Genomic DNA, 27,501 nt, shown 5'->3' with positions numbered 1-27,501 from the left:
TGTTTTTTTTATACAAAGCTTTCTTATTGTATTTCGTGAGAATGAACTTCCCGTCAATTCACACCTTTCATTAAAGGAAATTATAATAAAAAAACTAATTAAAAAAGTTCGATAAAAGTACTAGAACAACAGCGTTGGAAAAAAATAATTGCTTTTCTAAAGCTCATTATCGATTTTTGTTGTATTTGGCGAGCTGAACAGCTTACAAAAATAAGCTTGCATTAAATTTGAAGTGAGAAATTTTCGAATAATCTTATATAACTCGTAAAGAAATATGGAGTAAAACTGCAGCAAATTTAAGTTTTCAACTAAAACGTCTTACCATTCAAGTTTAGTTATTTGCTTAATATTTTAATGCAGTTAATTATCTTATTAATGTAAAAATATGCATTGCTCAATTAGGCTCCTCTTAATAAATTTTAAATTAAACATGTTTAATATTCAGCGTTCTTAAAACTTAAATCTAGAGGGTAGTTTTTTTCTTTTTTTTGCATCGTAAAGAAATATGGAGTAAAACTGCAGCAAATTTAAGTCGTCAACTAAAACATCTTACCATTCAAGTTTAGTTATTGCTTAATATTTTAATACAGTTAATTACCTTATTAATGTAAAATTATGCATTGCTCAATTAGGATCCTCTTAGTAAATTTTAAATTAAACATGTTAAGCGTTCTTAAAATTTAAATCTAGAGGATACTTTTTTTCTTTTTTTGCAATTTTTTTCCTTGCATTTTTTTTCCTTTTATTGTGCGTTTCCTAAGCAATATTTTTCGAACTTCTATTCAAATTTTCCTTAAAAAGTTATTTTATTCTATTTCTTTTTTTATATGTTATTTTTTGCAACTATTACAGTGTAAAATAAATAACTAAATGATATAAAAAAAATTTATAAAAAAAACTGTTTAAAGAAAAATACTGATTAATCGTTACTCTCGCTCTGCAAATAAATAAATAAATAATAAAAAACTTTTTTTACAGATTTTTTCTGTATATTTAACGATTTAAAACTATTTTTCACAAAAGAATTTTTTTCTGTTTTCACCCTAGTCATAAGCGGATTAAAACAGTTCAAGTTCTAGTTTTTGCTATGCAGTTTTGTTTTATAGTAAGATGACTTTATTATGTTTTTTTTTCAAATCTTTTTACAATTATATTCTATGCTTGCTTTTACTTTCAGCAATTATTTCATGGTTTTGAACATCGTATAAATAAAATTACGAGTCGACTTTATTGTTAAATTGATACTCTACCTGATTATTATCTGTCTTTCGATCTAATTTTTCGGCAAATTAAATTCCGAGACATTTTTATAAAGGAGTAGGGTCAATAAAGTTTTAAATATTTTAAAACTTAATTGTGATTTTAATGAGTAAGACTTCGAAGATGAAGGCAGATAAAGTTTTTTGTTTTTTTTGTTTTGTTATAACCAAACATTAGAACTGAAGACAGAGCTTTCGCCTCCCACTGAGATGACCCGACTTCCAATTCCGACTTTGAGTCGTAGTACAAATTCTGCTCCCAACGACCACAATCCCGTCGTAGTTATAGATATAGATTTTCGCAGTTATAGTTTATAGATTTTTTTTAATAGCAGAGTTTGTTTGCTAAAATAACAACACTTATTGGCCAAGAAAACAGGCTTCCGTTTTTAAACAACAACATTTTCCTGTGAAATAAACGGTTTTATACTAGCAGTGTTTTTTATCTTCCTACAAATTTAACAGACATGTTTTTACAGTATAAAACTATAAAACTAATTTAATTATAAACAGCTTATTAGAAAAAATTTTCAAAATACAATTATTTATTAAATGTAAAGCAAATATTTTGAATATATCAGCAGTCTTCACTAAAACAAATAGCTTTCAGCTCGTTATGCGATTTTTAATTAATTATTTAATGACACTAATACATCAAATTAATCAAATAACCAAATTTGCTTTCCGCTCATCCTTGTTTCCCCCATGTAGACACATAATTAAATCAACGCCAAAAAATAAAACGACTAACACGGAAGACAACATAAGACAGATAAGCTAAATGTGAATATTCGAAGCATTCGGAGGTGAAGAAACTCATGCAAACGCACACTCACTCCTCTGTAGCCCCAACCGCGTATCTCAAACACGAGCCTAATCCAAACCCGATGAGGATTTGGCTGATATTAATTACTTTGCCTTTTTAATGGGACATTCAGCCACTCCCAATCGCTCCAGAAGATCTCCGTGAAGCGGCTTGAACTTTAATTGCTGATAGTGTTTATCTCCACGACCAAAGACTTGATTGACCATGGAAAATGAATTCACCAAACTGAATTTTCTCGCCAAGTAAAAGAAAGGGGTAAAAAAAGAAAAAGATGGTTTTTTATATTTTTATTTCATCCCTGGAGGACTAGGAAAGGAATGAGATCGTTGAGAGAATAAGAATTTTTGATGCAAAATATGAGGTCGGCATATTGCTCGGAGAGAGTCAATATTTTGTATGATTATGTATGAACGGTGGTGTTAAAAAGGTATGCGGCGGTGAGTTTGCGTTTTGTCTGGCGTATTGTGGATGCTTTGAGAATTTAAACGCACCACCGGCTTCAGGTAGCGAGAAAATAATTTAAGTAAAACAGGTTATTAAATCATTATCATGTACGAGATGTATTTGCCTAGGATGGGGTAATTGAATAAATCGCACGTGCTTGAAGTAACATGAGATGGAAAATAAATAAATTATATTTTTCTTTTTGATTCAATGGGAGTAAATTTATTGCGGAGCGCATAATTGGTTTTTCAACACTGTTAATTGTCTTAATTTAAAACTTCATTATTCAATTTCGTTTTATGTGAATGTATACTATGGTTTTTAAAATCCACTAGGTATGCATATAATGAATTTTTAAATAAGATTGTTTTCGAATAAAATTTTTAGTTTAGAATAGTTTCAATAAATGCAATTTTTATTTTTTAATTGATCTGCTACATTATTTCAATTCTTTAAATTAATATACGTATTTTCCCCCACAGATTATTTAGATTCATATTTTATTGCATATATTTTAGTGGGATGGCTTCTGTTATGTATTACATGGAGAGAAAAAATAGGAACATGTGTTTCTCATAATTTTATACTGACACATGTCTATTAAACATTTTGCTGTTCAGTATTTTAATTAGCTGGTTAGTTATTTTATCATATACACATTAACTAGATGAAATTACCCTTTAATTCTTTTAAATCTTTATGAACTTTAGTTGCCACATCAACGATATATGTTGACAAGGACATCTAAGATGAATTTATATAAAGTTTCCGAAGCTTAATGAGCATCAAAGTTTACTACGTCATTTAGTTTTATTATAAATCATTAGGCTTTTTTTTAAATAAATATTTGAATACTAGGCCATTATTTATGTTTTTAAATTTAAATTATTTAAACACGAAGAAAAAAAAAGTTTGATAAAATTACTGTACGGTATGGTAATGCCATTTCTGGTACAAAAACCTTAATTAACTAAAATAAACGACATTTAAATCATGCATTTCATAATTTTTCCATTTATGCGGTAACCGGAAAATCGGATTTTCAAAATTATAGTACCACACATTTGGTAAAATATACAAAACTGAAAAGTAAATTTTACCAATAAATAGTTTTCATGCCATGATCAAATGTATCAAAATTGAGTTACCAAATATCATCTGAGATTATCAAACCATATTTTAATTTCAAATTTACCTAAATTATTTAAATCTGAATTATTTTACCTAAATTACTAAATTGAAACTATTGAAACTAAATTACTAAATTGAACCTAAATTATTAAATTGAAATAAGACATGTTCTGATAGAATGTTCTAATCAATCTTTTAACCTAAGATATTTATTGCTGGTGCTCTCTATTGTGGTTATAAATTACTAAAAAAAAGTTGCCAGGAAAAGGACTGATTTTTATGTGAGAAACAAATTAATGACAGAAAAAATTATTTTCAAGAAAATTTTTGGAAATAATACCTTTTGCATTTATTCAAGAAATGCTTACAACGGTTGAGACAAAAAAAATTAGATATTGAAAATTTTTTGTGGGCAGTTTTGAAGCTAGTTATTATTGGAAATATTGTTTGTGACATACCAGGAAAATGAAATTTTGAAATTTAATTAAATTTTTTAAATATACAAAATAGTCCATGCTAATGCAAAGTCATTTTAAAATGCTAACAGCAATGCTATTTATAAATTTTTTTTACAAAAAGTTCTATTAGTAGTATATAGTAGTAGATCTTGGAGCAAAAGTCTATCAATTGTCGCATTTCGTGAGAATCACCCATATGCAAAAAAAAAAAAAAAAAAAAACTATTGCATGACTACTTAATAAGGTTTGATCTATTTTTATATTGATTTTATTTTTTTCAAATTCTATTACCTTCCTATTTATGCAGCTAACATTCAACAGTTCTCTTTTTGGTTCATTTTAATCATCTCTTAATTTATAATTGAGTAATAGCTGTATTATCTTTTATTTCAGATATCATTAGTAGCTCTAGCAACTGATCAAAGAGAACTCGAAATTAACCTTCAAAAGTTAAATGATTTGTGCCCAAAATCTCCAATGGTAAGTCGATATTTTTATTTTTATATTTATAATATTTTCATTAATGTAAATCATATTTATTACATATATCACTTATTTTATTACCAACTAATTGAATATCAAGTCTTGATACGCAAGGGAAAAAATTGCAAATAATCAATAAATCGGGAACCCTGTTAACCCTGCTAAATCATGTACAAAAAAGCATATAACATAAAAATCGTAATATGTAGAATAATCTCCATTTATTATTATTTGTTGCCATTTACTGCGACTGTATTTAACAAAACATGGCAATAGAAGTTCGACTCATTTAAAGTAAGATTAATTATGCTTGAAAAATCTGAACGACTAACTCGAACACTGAAAAATTAACTTATGACAAGATTTACCACCTAAAAATCTATTTTTATAATATATTCAACGTTACTTTCCTTAAACTTCAAACTAATCCTAGCATGTCAATTAATTAAAAAAAAACTGTCTAACTACTTGGAGCAAAAAATTATGGTAAAATTACTACTGCTGTAAGATACTGATATTTCAGGTTGAAAAAAAAAAAGCCATAATTCTGATTATAAAAACCAAACTTAAACCTTTCATTTCATATGTTTCTGTTCATAAGGTCACGGTTTACCGGAAATTCTAGTTTTCAAAATTATAGTTGTTTACCCGACATTTAGTAAAAGATACAAAACCGAAAAGTAAATTTAACCAAATGAATGTTTTTTATGCCATGCTCTAAGGTATCATGATAAAATTACCCGATTTTAGCACATTTATAAAATTTTATCTCACATTATAAAACCAAATGCTATTGCTGATTTTACCAAAATCATTACCAAAGTTCTTCGGTGAAAATTACCGAGATATTTGGTGTTCTCATAGAGCCGGTAACACAGTTTATTTTACCATATTCTTGTAGTTTCGAGCATACTTTTTTTTTCTCAGTGTATATATTTGAAATTAAAGTTGTTTCAGTTTCATGGACTTATTTTTTTCGTGATTCAAATTAATATTCGTTTTTGCATCGTTCATTAACTCTGCATCTTCAGTGGTTAGCCATCTCCTAAAAACAAACAGCGAGAAATAATAGCAAAGACAATAATATACTCAACAGGGTCCATTCCCAAAAGCGACAATTCCTTTTAAAAACATTCAACTTTTGGCTATTCATTATACCTTAAGGCTGCTTGACATTTGACAGCGGCTTCACCTTATTTGTCAGGTACCAGCGGGTGTCAGTTCTGAAACCACATGCCTCTTTCCCGTCATGGTTCAAAGACATGAAGCATCTACCCCACAGTGATAACCCATCTTTCACTCTTGAGTTATATCGTCTGCTTGTACATCACGCGTTCAATATCTTGTTTATTCATCTTAGTATTTAAATTAACAAAAAAAACTAAAAAACTCTGTGATGAAGATAGTACATTAAAATTAATTTGGTTTTTAATATGCCGTAACATAGCACCCATTGATCACTGTAACTAGACGATTTTTTAGCCAACTATCAAGAAATTCCAAAATATTGATGCTATCTTTATCTTAATTACATATTATATAATTTTGCCACTATTTGAATAACAATTTTTTTCTTCTTCATTTTAATTTAATTAAACGGAATTTATCGTTTTCTTTCTTTCCTTATTCAATATGTAAATTAGTCACCAAATGTTTTACTAGTTACTTTTAAAGTGCTTTGCGATTTTTTAAAACGCTTTTGGAATATTTAAGAGTGTTAAATTTCTCCATTTTTTGTTATTTAGCTTGTGTTATATCTTACATGTTTTTGATTTAAGAAGTGTATGTTATCTTTTAAAAAATTTAAAATGCAATTTACATGCAGAGCTCTGACTCAAAATAATGTAATGTAAACTGAGTTTTTATCTTTAAAAAAATTGATAAGGTCTAGAAAGAATAGTATCAAAGTAATATATTGTCGAAATCATTTCGTTAATTTTATTCGCGAATTGTGACAATGTTCTTATTTTAAATTTTTATTTATTAATCATAGTGATTTAATCAGCATGCTGTTCGCGACCGATAAAGTTAAATTTTTTAAATGATTAATGGTAATATGTTGCAATTTAATGATATATTATGTGGAATCTAAATTTCACTGGTCTTAGCGCATTTCATTTTTTTACTTGATTTCTAATAGAAATCTTAATTTATTTTTCGTGTTAACAATATCTATACATATTGCGATAACAACTACATTGACAATCTTGCTTCAGTTTGCTCTAAAAAGTTAGCCTTTTTTTTCAAAATATTTTATGTTTTCTTAATATTTTATTTATTTTGATCCTCACGAGTTAGTTTTTTATTACATTTCCTGACAGTTTGATATAAAATCTTCATAATAATTTAAAAGATTTCTTTAGATTTTTTGTTGAAATAATCATTACAAATTTTTTTTTTAGTGATTTAAATGCATCGAAATGCATAATTTTGTAGAAAAAAATGCATCAAAAGTAATTTTTTTTTGTTTTACATACTTCTGAACTAAAAAAAATGAATATCTATATTTAGAAAAATTTGAAGACTTTCTTCTAAGGATAATTTTTGTACTTTTTTATTATTATCTATCTTTATACAATAGAAATTCCTTGAAACTGGCATTCATTACAAAATTAAGCCAAAAAAATTAATAATTTTTTCTAAAAAATTTCATATCTGTTTACGTAAAAGATCACCGTGTCACCTTAAATGAAACAAAAAGTGTAAAAACTAACCATTGCTATAAGAAAAAACAATGGCTAAGGTTTGATTGTTTGTTTTATAGAATATTATGATAAAAATGGTGGTGTTATTTTTTAACTGTTTTTTCATTTAGGAAAAAAATTTAGTGTTAAGATTTCAACAACGGATTTGAATATAAGAATTTAACCGGCATTCAAAGAACTCACAAAATAAAATAATTTGATACACATGATTCGATAAAATGTTTTCACATGACGACATTAAGATAAAAAACTGCTTTAAATTTCGATCTTAACTCAAATTTTGGGTTAGATGTGTTCCATAGCGGCAAATAGTTACCAAAGTAACGGATGAAGACATATCCTGTTTTTTAGTTATTTTTAATTAATATTATGAATTTAAATATTAATTGTTTAATTTATTGTTATCATTTTATATTTAATTCTTTAGATTGTAGTTTAAAAAATTTTACATGAGTTTTTTTATTTATTATTTCACATAATTATATTTTTATTTTATTATATTAAGGAATTATAATTTATATTATATACTTGGTTTATATTTTTGTTGTGAATATTTAAACACTCTACTTACTCGCAATATTTTCAATTTGTTTTAACTAAAACTGCAAAAACATAGTGAAACCGTTAGTAGTTTCACGACTTTATCCCAGTACCATATTACCTATTCTAAGTTTTCATTTGTCTCATTGTCAAATAATTTTAAAGCAAACGATTTATTAATTCCCATAGAAGCAGTGTATTTCCCCAGTTATAAAATCATAGCCAATTAAAAAGGCGCATCATGTACAGTGAGTGAACTAGAAAAAAAAAGGATCATCCTAAATAACTTTTGTTCTAATCATCGGATTTTCGCGTTCTAGGACTCATTTCTAATGGCTGAAGGAGATTACCTCAACAGTGCTAATTAATAAGTGCAGATGATATTGTACGTTACGCAATCAGACACAAAAACGTAGCCTTTTCTGAATAAACATACTATTTTTTCGCCTGATTCGGATTCCTGACTCTCAAAATATAGGGGTAGCCGCAATCTGGGAAATACGGTCCCAATAGTTTGGTCAGAAGAGCGGTCGAAAGTTTGGACCTCTTATTTTAACTTTAGTTTTTGATTATTTCGCAAATTAAGTTGAGCAAAATCGGTCTATTATTTCCTGAGAAATTGAATTTTAAGTATTTGACTCTTTCAAAATTTAATTTTTCATGAACTAAACGACTGATTTCGATTAAAGTTTGTATTTTGCCATGAAAAATTATATTCTTTAAAATGATGCAAAAAATTCTACTATACATTACTATTCAAAATTTTATTGACAATTTTTAAATAAAGTAATAAAAAATAATAAATATTTTCTAAAAGTTATTTTTCGCATGAAATCATCTTTGGATGAACGAATTTTATATATGTGTGTAAAAAATTTTCTATTCACTTAAAAATTTCTCGATCTATAGCGAAACAGGCTAAAACCTTTGGAACCATATTTCTCAGATTGTGGCTACCCCCTATATTTTAAGGGGTCAGAAGTCCAAATCCATTAAAAAAAAAATTATGTTTACTCAGAGAAAGTACATTTTTGTGTCATACAAAACTTTTAAAAGTTACAAAATTCTTTTTATTATTATGTATTTCTTAAGATTTAATTTTAACGGAAATTTTTTTTCCCATGATTTTGGAAAATTTCTTAACACATAATCTGGCAATAGTAATTTTTTTTCTCGTAACGACTGTTAATTATTTCACGAAATGATAGTTGGTCATCTAAAAAGTTAAAGAAATATTCTATATTCAAACTGTCGCAATAATTTTTTTTTTATGAAATACAGTTTCTATCTGATTAATTTATGATTTTTCTAGATAAAATAGTTCCGTGTTCCTAATTTTTACGAATTATTTTTTGTGAAATAAAAATAATTATTCTTTAATGGTAGCGAGAGCACTTTATAATTATGCGAAGTTAGCATTTTTAAATCTTTATAAGTCTTACAATTGTATGTTTTTTGAAACAAAAGTTACAAAGTAACTAAAAAAATCATAATCAGCTTAAAGCGAGATTTAAAGATTTGATTTCAGAGATACTTTGCCCCATGCACCTAATAGAGAAAACGGACAGGTTTCGATTTTTTTTTTCAAAACTTCTTTCGGCCCCCCTACCACTTTACTACTTGTTTATTCCATGCGCGTGCGTCCAGTAAAATATATGAGTACATAAATAAACTTTATGTTGATCCTAGTTATATTTCTTAAGATGTATATAAGTAAATAGTAAATGCATTGAACTATTCAAAAGCTCTATCTACGTCTTTGAATCAGTTAGGAGACTGTTTTATTGGTATTCATTTAGACAAGCATTAGATTTAGTTTATTTATGTGAAATCTTTAAACATAAGTTTTACGACATACGCACTATAGGCAGTAAATTCTTATTTTGAATTTTGAAATGTCGTACATGCATATGCATTTTGGTGCAATCTTTAATGTATTTAACGAAAAATCTGATTAAAATATAGTCGTTTCTATATTTAAAAAAAAATCATCTCTAATTCGAAATGCATGTTAAATTAATTACTATTACAATTACTTCATTCATCAAATAGTTCAAAATGACTCAGTGTAAGATATTTTTTATTTTCTGTAATTAATGTTCTTAAAATCAAATTTACTTTCATAAATCTAATTACGATTTAAGAGTAAAATAAAAAAAAATAATCATCCTTATTAATTTAAAGTTTAGAGACATTAACTAACAATAAGGAAACACGTTGTGTTAATTTGAGAACATATTATTCTTGAATGATTATAAAAGTACAAGTGATACTTGCAAATTTAACAACACCTAACTAACCAATCGTGGTTCACAAACCACCGGTATGAGAAAAAATGGTTTTTAATATGATATGCTATGTTATGCAACGCTTAAATTGAGTTTTATATCGGTTATATTACATATCCATATTAGTTACAAATAAGTATTGTCTAAATTGATTCTAATTACGTAAATAACAATAGCAATAATTATGATTGAGTTTAGTTCATAATTAAGCTATTAACCTTCATTTTATAAATTTTTTATATTGCTAAGTAAAATTTAGATATTATGAAAAACACTGAAATGTAAAGGCTACGTTACGATTTTTAATAAATAACTGTATTTATAAGGCATAGTAATCAGTTTATACTAGTTATAGATTATAAATGAATTTGGCCTCTAAAGCAAATAATCGGAATTTAATACCTAGAATATTTATTGAAATTATACAAAATTTTAAATCGATATTTGTTATAATATAACCAATAAGAAAACCAATATTAAAGTAAGCGTTTTTCTGTGGTTTAGTCTCACTTCTAATAGTATAAACATAATTAAATTCGTGAAATTTTAAATGAGTAACATAAGAATAAATTATTTGCAGGATTGTAAAAAAAATTATATGTAGAACCGTAACTAGGAGTGTTTTGCACGCCCTACCCTTAAATTGAATTTTTGTCAGGACAATTCTTTTCAATAAAAATATTTTTTGTTTAAAGAATAAAACTTTTCCTAGTGAAACTTTAACTAAGCATTTTTGATTGAGACTAGCCGTGGAAGGTTTTCGTGGTTTTCCTCTGATACTTGATTCAGGAGATACATTGTCTTCTAGATTTTGTTCAAAATTACAAGGGTACGTTAAACATTATTAATCGTAAACCCAAAAATTGTTTGGCTGTTGAACGACAGTTATAAAATAAAATAATAAATTCGATGTCATTGTTAGTAATTATTATTTATTTACTATCTGAAAATTTAACCTTATCTGAATATCTTTACTTGGGGTGAAAAAAAGTAAATAGTAATCAACAAATCGGTATTCATGAACAGTACAAAATCCTGCGCAAAACTATGAGACAATTCATAAAGCTGAAACAATTCCAAATTTATTTTTTCATTTTATTTATTTGTTATCCTTTTAGATGGAATTACGTTATTTGATTATGGAAAACACGTTTTTAGAAGTTAAATTTATCAAAATAAAGATTAACTACATTCAGTATCATTTGGTATGCTATTTATTACTCGAGGTTAATTCCTGAAAGTCAAAAACTGCAATAATCAACAATTTTCTCAGGTACCTATTCCTTACAGTGGCCCTGAAAAAAAAACTATTTATACAGTACCTATATTTGGTATCTTTGTACCAATATTAGTATATTTAGTAACTACAAAATTTACCAATTAACATGAAACCAGTAGTACCTACTATTAAAATTAGTTGTCGTCAATAATAATATGGCGACATTTTACGGTTCTTATATTAAATAGGTAACTTCAATTTGATCTTATTAGTTATTTTTGAGTTTCTATTATTTAAGTATACAAAGATACGAATCTAAAGCATAAGTATCACTGTAAGAAACATATTGTCCAATAAAATACGAAAAAAAAAAAAAGTACAAAAATTAGGTAACGTCGTCATCACATGTCACCAAATTATTAACGTTGATTTTACTTGCGATAACCCAACCTTGGAAACCAAAGATAAATTATTCATAAAAACGTGTGAAGAAAGAAACTTATTTTTGATTGATTAGAGCTGCAAGCTAACAAATGAGTCATACTAAAAAATATTTGTCAGATCATATGGAAATTTTTCTTTGGCATGTTACATACTAACTGGCGTTCGAAAGGAATTTTAATGTCGACATTTAGGTCCATCGTGTCTTCCAATGTACATACACCAAATTTGTTACGGACCGTTTCAAAATTACGGTTTTTTATAAAGTACATACATAAAAAACATTTTGCTTTATTTACATGGATTTGTATATTATACCTTTTCGTTCAAGATTTTTTATTACTTCTCAGATCATTATTCTTATACAAATAATAATCATGTTCTTGTATTAATAGCAAGCAATTGGATTATAAAAACAAAAATCGTGTAACTGTCACATTCAACACAAGTGTCATTCATTGGAAAATTCACATTTCTAATGTTGACGTAGATATTTAAAATACTCCTATAGCCTGTATCCCGTAGTATGCTTATCACTTTTTGTTAATCACTGATATGCAATGAAACTCTCTAAAACTGTTTGATTAAATTTTCACTAGTTAGGTTTTTTTTAAGATCCAATAATTTTTCATTATTTAAAGCCCTACAATAGAAGGAAATAATTTACTTGAATTACCTATATTTTTTTATGTTGTATTATAATATTTCGTTTTAACAAAAAAACTTTTTACTCAACTAGTTAAAATCCTTTTTTCTGCCTAATTTCTGAGCTAAACGTATAGTATTACATTGTAGTGTTTTAGATAAAGTTTTTCCTACTATCTTCTTCCAATCAACTAAAACTAGATTTCTACGCTAAACGTGAAATAAATATATTGCAAGGAATAAATATATTGCAATGAATGTATGAACTTCAGCATTATCATGCAAGAGCATTCCTCCATAAGAACGTTTAGAGGGCCGTTTTGATTTCATTGCCATTCGACTTTTGTCTGTGCTTCAAAATGATGCTGTTCAATGAATGTAGCTCCATATCTCCGAGATATTTACAAAGGAGCGGCTGATAACCAATGCTCTTTTACAATCAATGCTTCCACAACGGAGCATTTTTATTACCTGCATATTTCAGAAATGGAATGAATGGACTAGCAAGCTGCTTGGTTATCATCCCTTTATCCTCGCTTGCATGACCAATACTGTTAACAAGAGAGTGAAGAACGCGTGATTCCGTTTCGTCACACCAGCAACTACATTTCAGACTAGTCTCAATTTTTCTAAATTGCATATAATTTTGATTTTTGACCCAGCGTTGCTATTTAATGAATGTCTTTCGAAGAAAAATCTCAATTTTTTCAAAAAGGTCTCTCGAACCTTCTTCTACTTAGGTCATCCTATAAGCGTTACAAGTGATCGCGAATCATAACGTGAAAGCATTCTCCTTATTCTGTAAAAAATAATACGTTTCATCATTCATCCACTTAAATATTTTATGTATCGTAGATAGTTTTTTATCTTAACTCATCATATAAGCTTTACATGTGATCGTGAATTGTCACGTGAAAGCATTCTCTTTTAATATGTAAAAAGAAATAAGTTGCAGCACTCATCCACTTAGTTTTAAGCTTTACAAGTGATCGTGAATTGTCACGTGAAAACATTCTCTTTAATATGTAAAAAAAAAAATTATAGCACTCATCCACTTAAGTCGCTTAGAGCTTTCTTTTACTTAGCTTATCATATATGCTTTACAAGTGATCGTTTATTGTCACGTGAAAGCATTCTCCTTAATGCATGTAAAAAGGAATAAATAGTAGCACTCATCCACTTAAAAATCTTATGTCGCTTAGAGCTTTCTTTTACTNCACTTAAACATTTTATATATCGTAGAGCTTTTCTCTACTTAACTCATCATATAAGCTGTACAATTGATCGTGAATTGTCACGTGAAAGCATTCTCTTTAATATGTGAAAAAATAAAACGTTGTAGAATTTATTCACTTAAACATTTTATATATCGTAGAGCTTTTCTCTACTTAACTCATCATATGGGCTGTACAATTGATCGTGAATTGTCACGTGAAAGCATTCTCTTTAATATGCAAAGAATAACACGTTGTAGCACTCATCCACTTAGTTTTATGTCTCTTAGAGCTTTCTTTCATTTAGCTTATCATATAAGCTTTACAAGTGATCGTGAATTGTCACGTGAAAGCATTCTCTTTAATATGTAAAAAGAAATAAGTTGCAGCACTCATCCACTTAGTTTTATGCTTTACAAGCGATCGTGAATTGTCACGTGAAAACATTCTCTTTAATAAGTAAAAAAAAAAAATAAGTTATAGCACTCATCCACTTAAGTCGCTTAGAGCTTTCTTTTACTTAGCTTATCATATATGCTTTACAAGTGATCGTTAATTGTCACGTGAAAGCATTCTCTTTTAATATGTAAAAAGAAATAAGTTGCAGCACTCATCCACTTAGTTTTAAGCTTTACAAGTGATCGTGAATTGTCACGTGAAAACATTCTCTTTAATATGTAAAGAAAAAAAGTTATAGCACTCATCCACTTAAGTCGCTTAGAGCTTTCTTTTACTTAGCTTATCATATATGCTTTACAAGTGATCGTTTATTGTCACGTGAAAGCATTCTCCTTAATATATGCAAAAAGGAATAAATAGCAGCACTCATCCATTTAAAAATTTTATGTCGCTTAGAGCTTTCTTTTACTTAACTTGTCATATATGCTTTACAAGTGATCATGAATTGTCACGTGAAAGCATTCTCTTTTAATATGTAAAAAATAAAACGTTGTAGCACTCATCCACTTAAAAATGTTATCAAAAAAAAAGAAGAAGAAAAAGAGGAAGAATTATTTATCTTGTATTGTCTCTATTCCATATAGTATCCGCTTTACCTATTGCTGATATATCAAATAAACATTTCGATATTATGACGCATGTTTAAATTGAAACTGCTCTCTATTTACTTAAGTTGAATATTCTTCAATGAAATAACGAAACAGAAAAATGAAAAATAACGCATACTTAAATCTCTATCTTCTCACCTATTCGATATTGCATCGATCAAAGATTATTTTAGCTCATACTTACCTTTGCCGATGAAAGGGTGAAGATAAAAATTTATCAACTATTTTTTTTTTATCTCACTGCAATTCAAGGTTATTTTTGCATTGAAATAAAAGCGGTTAATAGATAAGTTGGTGTTTTGTCTGATCAAGCTCCGTTCTATATTTCATTGTTTCTCTTGAAATATTCAAAGCAATTGATAAATAAGGAATATGTTATGTGTTTGTTTCTAGTTGGGATTAGATTTTTGTAAAACAACAGCTGGACTTAAAATTCTTTCATTTAATATATTGATTTGTTAAAATGTCTCTGGAGTCCCATATATTGCATAATCAATTCATATATTGTTCTTAAAGTTAAATTTCTTTGCCTTCCAGTTTCGATAAATGGTAAAAAAGCATTATAGGAATAAGCAACCGATAAAAAAGAATCTCTTTTAGATCACGATATAAAACTGAGTCTGATTTTAAAGTAATTGTAGTTTGAAAATAAATTAATAATATTCTGAAAATTAATTAATATATATGCATTTTTAAAAAAAAATTTACAGTTAGTGACTTTCCTTAAATTTTAGGTTTACCTAAATAATAGGTATCCCAGTTTTCCTAGTCGTTTTAACTTTTAAGAAGTTCTGAAAATTTATGAAATTCAAATAATTATTCCTATTAAATTGTTATATAATAACAGTTTGCAAGCAATACTTTTTCAACTTGTGATTTTCTTAAAGAAAATTGTATTAAAGTAAAACACTTCTTAATTTTTGTAAATATATATAACTTATAACAAGATAACCTTTACCCCCACGATTCTAATGTTAATTAATGCATCATACTTAACACTATTATAAAAGATGTACAGTTTTAAAAAATGTCATAAGTTCCTTGCTATAAACTTTAAATTAACCTTTCTATATTAGATAACTTTTTTAAAGTAAAATTTTTTATAACATACTTTAACTTCTTTATCTACCAATGATTTTTATTCCATTTTTGCGGTGTTGATTTTCCCATGATTTGCCATTTGTAATCGGGAATCAAAAAAAGGGGATATACTGGGCTTAGGTATGGGATAAACTGGTTTTTCTTATTCTAAATTACTAAATAAAACTAATTCATATTTTGGTTATAAGTAGCATTATTAATAAGGTAACAATAATTCCCTCAGTTAACTCAACAGCGAGAAAATCTCTTCCATTACTGAAAATATATATGGCGACAGCTTTTTGTTCATTTCAACCATCTTTCATATATTATGTGAATCAAATTATACGCTTGAACCCTTGATTATCTAAAGTATAAAGAAAAGCTGCTTGTAGTAAAATCAGGGTTAAAGTAATTTAATTATAATTAACTTTAAATATCATAATATCCAATGATGATCGTAAGCGATTCGCATATTTCATAATGCGAAAGTGGTTGCGCGTCAGTGAAGATGCGTCTATAAGTAAAGAATATTTTTTAGGAAGCAATAGTTAATCATATAGTTATATTGCTGCAATTTTGTGAGGAAAACTTGAAGAAAATCTGAAATGCCTCACTTTTCATTCTGACTAGAGACATCGTAGTCATTTATTGGTTTGAAAACGCATTACTGAGTTGTGTAAATAATAATTATTAGCTTATTGGTAAGAATTATATAAAGATGAGGAAAAGTAAATTAACCACTCTCTCTCAATTCTCTGAATCTTGAGTTCAATTAAGTGAAATTAGTTCTTTTAATGCTGAGTTAAATACGGCATACTACGGATTACAGATACAAATTTATCCTCTAACATTAAAGTTGAGTTCAATAAATAATTAGTTTCCTTGAATATCCTCATATTATCGCTTCAACCCCACTTTTGATAGCAACCCTAAACTAAATCATGTCATATTGCCTCCCCCTATTAACTTAACACCCCACGTAATTTTTGATATATCCTTCCCATCTTCAATTTTTCTGCGTCTGATGGGGGAAAGGATGAAACATAGAAATCTACAGACTTTTGTCATGGTTTCGCTCATTCGCAATCATTAAGAAGGCCGTTAAAAAAGCCTACCAGCTGCATGTTCTGCTCATGGGACTTCAGCAACTAACCCATCACGGATTCCTCTGAAAATGCAATAAATAGCTCAACTTCCACCCGTTACTATGGTTTCACCAGATGCGACCCAATCCTAGTTGACAGATGCTGATGAATACCTTACTTCCTCCCCGAAGAATCCTCTTCCACTGAATCCCTTACTTCCCCTCACATCTCCTGCACCCAGGAGATGCACTTGCTTTTTTTTTTGCTCCATCTTTCTTTCCGGCTAGAAACAAGTACAAACATCTGGTATCATATATCACCCAAGAATGTTTTAAATGGTTGATGTTCGAAGACGAATCTAATCTTGTTAGAAGATAGTAAAGTTTGGTATTTTTCATCAAGTAAGATTAGATAATCAGGATATATAGGCGAATAATATAAATAAATACTGACAGAATTACGTTGCTCGTTTCATATGATATATGCCCTTCCATGGCAGGCAATTTACTGATTAAGTCATGAAGAAATATGAAATTGTCGTTAGAAAAATATTAAATGATTTTACGTTTTAGAGAGGATTAAAGGAAAGGATATACTATACACATTTTAGCACTACTTGGAAATTACATTTGGAACAAATTGGAATACCTTATTTGCTATTTTATCAGTTTGACGCGGAATTTTTATGAAATATATTTTTCATTATTTGTGTTAATTTAGGCTAAAATAAGTTAAAAGTATTATATTTATCATTTTAATAATTTATGGTTATGAAGTACAGCATGAAATTCCGGTGTCTTTTTTTGCATTAAAAATAAATGGTAAATTTGCACTTATTTGCAGTTATTTAGATAAAAGGAAAACAGTTACTTATCATTCAAATGTTTTAATTTGTAAAATTTATTGATACATTTTTGAAAATGAATGGAAAACAAATTTAAACTACTTTTTTGTGGATTTTATATTTTAGTACAAATATAATTCCTATAGTCTAACATATTTTTTAATAACTATTAGACTGTTTTCTTAATTTCAAAATACCGAGACATATTTTTGCTTGCCAGAAATAAAATATATAAAAGGGACACTGATGTCCCATCTGCGTCAAAGGGTTATAAATTTCAATATTGGAAGACGCAACAGCTTCTATCATTTGACTATTGTATATGAACCAAAATATAGAACAAAATTACTGTGTTACCTGCATAAATTTATAAACACAATTAAAAGAAAGAAAGAAAAGTTTCTAATAGTAAAGTTTGCTTTTAGTCTTTCATTTTTGCACAACTTGTGCAAGTTTTTGTTAAACGCGCGATAAATATCTATAGAAAAATAGGTAGCGATTAAATTTTAAAAACAAAAGCTGTTTTCTTTTCATACTTATACCTGCTTACTTCAATTCTTTGTCGTTAAAGCTAAGGCTCCTATAATATGGGTTTAAGTCTAATTCAAGGGCTCTAGTTAAAGCAGAAAAGAAATTTCATCGTCATAGTAGCCATCTATTAATGCATTAATGTTTAATACATTGATAAGAGTAAACAACAGAAGAGTGACCAAAACATTTTCGCCCCATTTATTTATTTAATTTGGTTGCATATAGAATGGCGTCTAGAAGCCTCCCCTAAACTAAAATTATCGGAGAATAGAGATAAAGAAGTAAAACGTCTATTCTCACTATTTACTTATGACTGTGGTCATTCAATACATATCATGTCTCATACTAATAATCAAATAATACCTTAAACTTAATCCTTCAAATGTAAATAATCTAAATGCATATAAAGCCCTGAAAGGACTTCAACGGCTAAAACCTTTGGTTATTTAATTTGTTATTTAGTCGTGTTAATACTTATTAAAGAAATTTGTTTTGAATTTATATAGTTAGGCAGTTGCAATTGCCTTGAAATCCATTTGAAGTTTTCTAACTTTTTGCGCCATTATTTTTTAATTAACCTTTTCCTTACGGCTGGTACAACATATGGACCACATATGATGGTAGAATATGGTACACCGTAAGCAAAGGGTTAAAGGATAAATCAAGGAACCCTACAGTATTTGGAATATTCTAAAGCAATAATTTATAAAATTTGAAAATTCTAAAAAAATATTTTGATGCATTTCATTTAGAAAACTTAAGTGCATGGGTTTTCTACATTTCAAAATTAAAATAGTTTCCGTACTTTTAAATTATCATTGTTAGATTTAACATTTGTTTAATTTTCAGATATCTTATTAAGAGAATTTGCTAAACTTTTTAATATTACTCAGTATATTTTACGTAATTTAACTGTGTTCTGTCTTTTATACAGGAATAAAAATTGTTTGATCATTTTTACGACAAACCAATTGTTTTCACTGTAATTAAAAACAAAAATTTGTTAAAAATATGAACTTTCAAATTGCAAAACATATTTAAATACAAAAATACGTGATTGCAATTTCAAACTACAAGCTAGTGTTCTTATGGCCATTATTATAACATAAAAGCTCATTTCATTTAATCAGTTTCTACAATTTTTAAATTAGAGCCAATCTTACTGTATACATTTTTAGGATATTTTTATTAAAGTTATATAACGTTTAATAACATAAAGTAAAACCAGTTTTCAAATTTTTACAAAAAAAAAAGTTAAAACCCGCTTTATATGGTAAACGATATAAAACACATTAAATATGTACATGTTCAATCACATACATGTAATAAAATAATGCTCATGCAACGCAAATCCATTAATTTTATCTATATTTTCCCCATCACAAGTAATTATTCATTTTTTTATACAGCTAACAATCTTTTTTCATATTTTAAATTCGTATCATCATTGTACTTGAAAAACAAGTTTTTCATCCGGATTTTTAAAAAAATCATCATGGAAAAAAAATTACTTTTAAAACAAATTCAATTTATTGCATGGAAATTAAATCGCGTTATGTCTTTGACAGATTCCGTAAGTGATATAGGCTATATTTGTTATTTCTAGAACTGCACTGACGCTTGATGTTAAATGGTAGCGTTTATTATGCTCTTATCGTAGTCAAACACGAGTTGGAATATTTATCAGCTCTCTCGGCACGTAAAGAAGATAAAACTCCACGGAAAAGAACATAAGAAGTCAAGATAGAAGGTGAAAGAAGATATATTTAAACGAACTTCATTTCTTATTCTTTCTAGTAGCTATAACCAAACGCAAACATCGCTGATAAACTGTCCAAATTCCAATGCTCAGGTTAAGTGAGGACACATTTTCATATGCAAAATATCAGGTTAATTTGGTGTTTATATAATGAAAGGGTAAAATAATAAATGCTGTGAAATCTTAATTGAAGTATAGTAATGGTTGTCTAGATGTAATAAAATTCTGCCATCATACACACTGAAAAAAATTTGTTCAGCACTGAACCTGTGTATCGAACCTTAGGCCATAATTGAACACAAATTAGCAACAGTGTCAATTAGATGTTAATTTGAACCATTTATCAATACCAGCTCAAATAGTATCAATAGTAACGTATAATCAAGCTTTAAGAAGTGCAATAATTTAGTATAATTTTGCGTCATATTAAGGGGACAGTAAATTTAACAATATTATGCTCAAGTTAACTTGTTATTTATATAGCGTATATTATAGAAGTAAAATGATATATGTTCATAAATCTTACTTGATCAAGTATAGTGAAGGTTGTCAATGTATAGTAAAACTCTGCCATTATACACTCTCAGATATATCAGTTCGATGTTGAACCAGTATTCTGGTACACCGAGTCATAACATAATGTAAAGTAAATTAGTTTCAACTTTAATAATGTTACGTTGAACCATGTTCCCACTCAAATTGTGTCAATGGTATCGTGAAATCAAGCCTAAGGTACAATAATTTAGTACAATTTTGCATCATATTAAGGGGCAGTAAATTTAACAATATTATGCTCAAGTTAACTTGTTATTTATATATCGAGGAAGTAAAATGATATATGTTCATAGATCTTACTTGATCAAGTATAGTGAAGGTTGTCAATGTATAGTAAAACTCTACCATTATACACTCTCAGATATATCAGTTCAATGTTGAACCAGTATTCTAGTACACTGAATCATTACATAATGTAAATTAGTTGCAACTTTAATAATGTGTTCAATTGAAACATGTTCCCACTCAAATTGTGTCAATTTGCGTATTGTGTAATCAAACCTAAGAAGTACGATAATTTAGTTTAATTTTCTGTCGTATTAGGGGAGCAGTAAATTTATCAATATTATGCTTAGGTTAACTCGGTATTTATATCTTAGTTAATCAAGTACAGCGACGGTTGTCAATGTATTGTAAAATTCTACCATCATACACTCTCAGATAAATCAGTTCGATGCTGAACCAGTATTCTGGGACACTGAATCATTACATAGTGTAAATTCGTTGAAACTTTAATAATGGGTAAATTGAACCTGTGCATATATACCTTTAGCCATGATACCTTTAGCCATAGTCATTTTCCCGCTTAAATTGTGTCAATGGTATCGTGTAATCAAGTCTAAGAAGTACAGTAATTTAGTTTAATTTTGCATTACACTAACAGGACAGTAAATCTTACAATACTATGCTTCAATCAACTTGGTATTTACATAGTTAGAATGTAAAATGATACATGCTGTGAAATCTTAATTAATGAAGCATTGTGTTGGTTGTCAATGTATAGTAAAACTTTGCTATCGTATACTTTCAGAAAAATCTTTTTTTTAAACTAATATATCGGTTGAATCATAACAAAATGCAAATTTAGTGTAACTTTCATAAAGTGCTTAATCGAACCGTGCTCCGACTCAAATTGCATCAATAGTATCGTGTAATTTAAAGTTCTTATTTAACTTAACACAATAAAATTTTCAAAAATTTTAATTTTTAATCAATGACACTATATTTGAGTCGCTCAGAAGCCAATGCGGTTAAGTCCAAAACACAAAAATTGAGATAATTAATGTTTTTTGATACATTAGTTTTTAAAGTTCTTGGTTTAATAATTTAATTAGAAAAGTGTATAAAATCTTTTTTCGAGGTGTAAACTCTGCAAAAAAAAACAAGATATGTACAGGATGTCTAAATAAAAACGTAAGTATTTATTGAAATAATGACAGCATCTTAAAAATTTTAGGACTTATACCTTTTGGCAGCTGAAAAAGATAAGAAATTTATGTAAAAAAATATTGATAAAAAGTGGACTTATTCACAATGGCTTCTGAAATTATTATACAATATATTCAGAAGCTATTAAAAAAAGGGCTGTCTAACCTAGAAAAAAGTAACCAACGAGTAAATCTTTTAATAACTAAGAAGATTATTATTTATTTCATCAAAATTTCCAAAAATCAGAAAATATCAAAAAATGGACTTAACCGCATTCGCTTCTGAGCGGCTCATTTATCCTCGTTATCAACAACCTCAGTGTTTCAATGTTGGATAGATAAAAACAAATTAATGGTTTTTGAGCAAGATTTTATGAGATGGCGTTTTGGATATCATTCAAATGTTCAAAATCAAGTTTTAGCCCCTTAGTAAATGTTGTTTTAGATGGAAAAAACATGTAACACAAGAGGCAAAATATTGGATGAGTATGGTAGGTGAGGCAGTACCTCCCACCCTAATTCCTTAATTTTTCTAGGATTTTTGTCTACCTGCTCTATACAATTCGAAGAGATCAAAGCTACAATTTCGAAATTCGCTTTTAGGAACGTCCAATGCACTTATAAAAAAGACCGCAAATGATTTTTGTAGTAACTATTACGGTACGCCGTTGTGAAACTAAATGAATCATTCATGCCGAAAAGCGAGACTAGCTAAACCTTAAAGTTTCTAAAAAAATTTACATTGAGCAATCAAACTTCGGTAAATATCAAGGTTTTCGTATTTTCAATATTAAAAGTAATTAAAAAAAAATAAAATTTCTACAATAAAGTTTTTTGTTTTGTTGATATTATAAGTGTGGTGCTCATGGAATTCCTAAAAATACAGAGGCCAAGACAAATTCCCTTCCTAACGCTGGTTCAGAGAATTACAGAGGGCGTATTGATAGTCAAAAATCGCTTAGCTCAGGCAATAATCCATCTCTCGTCTGGCAGTAAATTCCTTTGTGAGCAAAAAGATTATTGCAATTCAATTGTCAGTTATTCTTTTAAATCTTTTTGGAGGTTCGGGCTGATTATCAGTTTCACTTGGGGGTGTTTTCTATTTCGAATTGGAATTTCAAAGATTTTGGTTCAGCATCTCCAACAAGGGATGTTCTTGTTGATGGACTTATTTTTAAATCAGTTCGGATTTTCCCTTTGACAAATATGTTACCAAATTCTTTCGGCGTGAGGCGGTCTCTGTGTTTGCTGCAAAGGGAAAGACAATTTTTTTTCCTGTTATTCTAGATAGCATTTGTCATTTAGACTCTTGAAGATGGTAGGCGAAGAGAAGGAGGTTGCTAAATTTAGCTATGTTCATTACGCTCTTCGGTATTTTCTCTTCGACAAAAAGTCTCCTTAAGTTTTAAGAATGGACTGCGAAATGAAATGTGTTTTGCAAACTGAATTGTTGCTTACATGATGAAAGAGCCTTATGTGTCTTTTTTCGGTAAAAATTCAATGTTTAAGTCTTTATTTAAGTCTTTTCAAGCAATTAAAGGTTTAGGTTTTATTTAAAAATCTTAAAGAAATTTTGATTTTTAATAGAAGGGTCTTGATTAGAACTGTGGATTTGATAGTTGAAATGTTCGACTCTGACACCAATTCCGATTAATATTCTATTAAAATTTCACCCGAATGCGACGAAATTATTAATATTATTTCTAAGTAATGCTTAATTTCATATTATATGTTCGAATTTTGATTTAGAATTCGAGTTAAAGATATTTTATTTATAATTACACTTTCGGCATAGCAGTCATTCATAGCAGTCGAAGAAATGAGTTTTAATAAAATATATATAGTTCGAAATATATAAATTGTGCAAAAGAGCTAGATATTATCTTACACGGATACTCCCATATATATTAACATCTTATGACATGATTATTTTTAGTGAGAAATAATAAAAGAGTTTAATTTATTTCTGTATCTTCCTAACTTACTTTCAAATTTTGTTAAATAATTTTGGTTTTGGAATTTATGATAAATATAAGCTAATAATAATAACACTGGGGAACAAATTTTTGATGCATTTATACAAATACTCGATCTTAAATCGAATTTTTTTTTAATGGCATTTTACTCTTTTTACTTACTTTTATTACTTTTTTGTCTAAATGTTTAAGTTTGAAACGTTATATATAACAGAGGGAGTCGCGTACATATTACAAAAAACCGCACGGGGAATTAGGGCACACCAACAGGGTTAAAATTGTACAGGAGCCCATGCCTGGAAATGTAGTCGTATGTGGCTAGGGGTGTTTTCCTATTATGGCCTGTTCAGAAGCACACGAAGAAACAGTTCATAATAAGTTAGCTGCCCTAGTGGCGTATGATGGCATTTCCGGGCACAGGTTCTTATGTTCCTTCAATTCTGTTGATGTGCTTTAACTCCATTTGTTTGTTTGCAACATTTATGCTATACCCTGTCATGTAAATCAAAATATGATTTAATAAGGAAAGCTGCAGCTTGGACAGAGAAACCTATTGTAGATTTGAAATCAGCAAAACAAAAGTATCTAAGATATTTTTTAATACAAATCTCATGCAACAGAAAGCAAAAAAAAGTTTCCCCAGTGTGTTTCATTGATCAATATTGATTTTCAATAGTTTCTGTGTTCTTTTGGAACTGTTCAATTCAATATATGAATTCTAAATACTCATTTGAAGGAGCAAAAAAAAACAATAATTTTTTTTAAAATCATAATTTAAATTATTTTCATAATATTCATTTGAGTAATGTTTTTGTTCACATAATTTTAAATATTTCTCTAATTAATTTTCTTTAAATTCAAATTTTCTTTCCATCTTTTAACCTAAAGGATCTAACTTTTAAATAACTGAAGTTGGTGGCGAGTAAATTTTTTTAAATTTTTAACACCGATTCCTGTAAAATTTTATTTGACTCCGACTCCAACTTCACAGCCCTGGTTCACACTATAGTCATTGATTGTCATGTTCCATGATCCCTACTTATTGTTAATTAACTAACCAAATATCTGAATGAACTATTTCATCAATCTAGCATTAATGCAAGTTTTAGCGAATACAGCAAATTATTATCTTATTATTTAGGTTATCAATCCTATTAAAGATGACTTTTATTACTACGTTATTTTCATTAATCGATAACTCTCCAATCCAATATTTTATTGCTACAAATAAAATTTATAGCAATAAAATTATTTTATTTCACTCAAGAAATATCTGCAAATTATCTTACAAAAAATGCAAATTGAACTATTTTTGTTTTAAAAATAATTATTAAAATAATATTATTTTCAGATATTTTTTTATATATTTGCTTTGTATTATTATCAATATTAACACAAACACTGAACTAAAATCATAAAATATGATGTGAGATTTTGTGATCTTCTCTTGTAATTAAAAGTTTCATCACTTTCAGTTCTTTCTTAGGTAAGAAAAAGAGGAAAAATAAAAACTCCTTAAAAAAAAGTTTTTAATTACGTTGTAAGGGCATCAAGCAGTGACGTTACAGTAGCTTAAAATGCACTATTAAAATCTCTGCTTGAAATCTGAAGTTCTAAAAGCAACGTACGATGACCTCTTACTTAGAAAACAAAAAGAGAAATGCTGACAACTAGCCAAGTCCAACTCTTGGCACACTTAAATTTAGACACTAGGCACGCTTGACATCTAAGCGTTGTCAAATACATCAGGTTCAAGGATACTTTTACTATAACGGGATATTTTAATTTGTTTATATCATCACAGTTTTTATTATTTAACCTTAATCCAAACATTATTCTAAGAGCCCAAACCCAGTTTGTTTTTTTAACAGAGTCGAGTAAACATTGTTAAAAAATTTTGAATACGTTGAATCAAATTATATTTCAAATTTACTTTACAGTGTTAAAAATTGTAGATTGTTCACTGTAATAAAGTATCGACTGTTTGGGTACATCATCCGTAAAATCCATTTTTACCATAAAATATTACACCTTAATAATACTATAGTGTAATTTTTACAGTAATATTTAAATTATTACTGTAAAAATTACGGTATGTCTGATTTTTTGTTAAGTAGAATGTTCTGATAAAAAAGAATTTTACGGTAAAAAGTAAACGTACGGTGAAAGTGCATGTACTTTTTACTGTAATTTGAGCCGGAATTCTTTAACAGTATAACCATAACAAGTTGAACCATATGATACTTCTTAAACTTGATTACACGATGCTATAATTCAGCTTGTACTAATGGTTTAATTTGTCATCTTATCACAAAAAATTCGCATCGTATCATTTTTTAAGTACTGTTATTGTTTAAACGTGGAATTGATTTTTCTGCGAGTTTAATAAAATTTAAATTTGATCACGGGCGTAGTATATCCTTCCTCAGCAATCCTATGAAAATTACATAAAATGGAAACAAAATAAAGCATAAAAATGACTGAAAATTTAAAATAGAAACTTTTGATAGTTTTAAATGTTGTGAGTTTTGTGATTAAGTTTCAAAAAAATCGGTTCAATTTTAAACCATAATATTGTGAAAGTTTGCTGCTACCTTAAAAAATGGTTGAATTAAATCGTGTTTCCATTTGACGATGCTATGATATCGTGAATGATATCGTATGATACCGATATCATATGATACTATAATATCGTATGATACCGATATCATATGATACTATGATATCGTGAACGATAGTATCTAACAAATGAAACTTGCAATCAAACATCGACAATATAGTAGCTATCGTGTTATTAATTTTGAGATGTTTTAATTTATATGATACTCTCGTTCATGATACTATAGTAACATACAAATAAAAACATCGTACATAATTACACGATACTGCGGTTTAACTTGAACGATCGAATATGATAAGCCATAGTAACACGATACTGTAGTTTATCGTGTAAGTGATTAGAAATGTTTTTATTTGCGTTATACTATAGTATCTTAAACTATAGTACCAGCCAAATAAAACATCAAATCATGCATCTAAAATATAGCATTTGAACCATAATATCGCGTAATTAATTTCGAGATATTTTAATTTGTATAATATTATGGTATTGTGAACGATAGTATTATACAAATTAAAACATTTAATCATACATCATCAACCTATAGTTGAATCATGGTATTATGCATTTAAATTTCAGTTTTAATTTATATCATACTGTGGTTTATTTTACACATAATTAAGATTCCTATAAATTATCCCTACATCGTTATTCAACGCTCTCTAAAATTCTGTGGTGTAGTATTAAAATAATAATAATCATTAATGCAAAATATTATTCTCATTATTTTCAAACCGAACCAAAGGACTTAATTTTAAAATATAGGAATTAGTAAATCATACTAAGTTAATGGTGCTGTATAGCCATTTTTAGCTCCTGCTCCAAAATTATAAAATAACTAACTACAATTTTTTGTTATTATTTGTGCTTTTTTCCCTCCGTTTTAAAAAAAAAGTTCAAC

At 28.1% G+C, this 27,501-nt stretch overlaps 1 protein-coding gene across 1 annotated transcript in view; it reads left to right on the top strand.

Moving 5' to 3' along the window:
- LOC107453496 (reversion-inducing cysteine-rich protein with Kazal motifs) overlaps positions 1-27,501 on the top strand; it is an 83,955-nt gene that overhangs the window by 24,182 nt on the left and 32,272 nt on the right. Inside the window, exon 3 of the mRNA XM_043038986.2 lies at positions 4,512-4,598. Coding sequence (XP_042894920.1) covers positions 4,512-4,598 — 87 coding nt within the window. The remainder of the gene's footprint in view (positions 1-4,511; positions 4,599-27,501) is intronic.

The sequence above is a fragment of the Parasteatoda tepidariorum genome, chromosome 2, assembly GCF_043381705.1.
Source record: "Parasteatoda tepidariorum isolate YZ-2023 chromosome 2, CAS_Ptep_4.0, whole genome shotgun sequence".
In the NCBI taxonomy this organism is placed as follows: Eukaryota; Metazoa; Arthropoda; class Arachnida; order Araneae; family Theridiidae; genus Parasteatoda; species Parasteatoda tepidariorum.
This window is presented reverse-complemented; position numbering and strand designations above follow the sequence as displayed.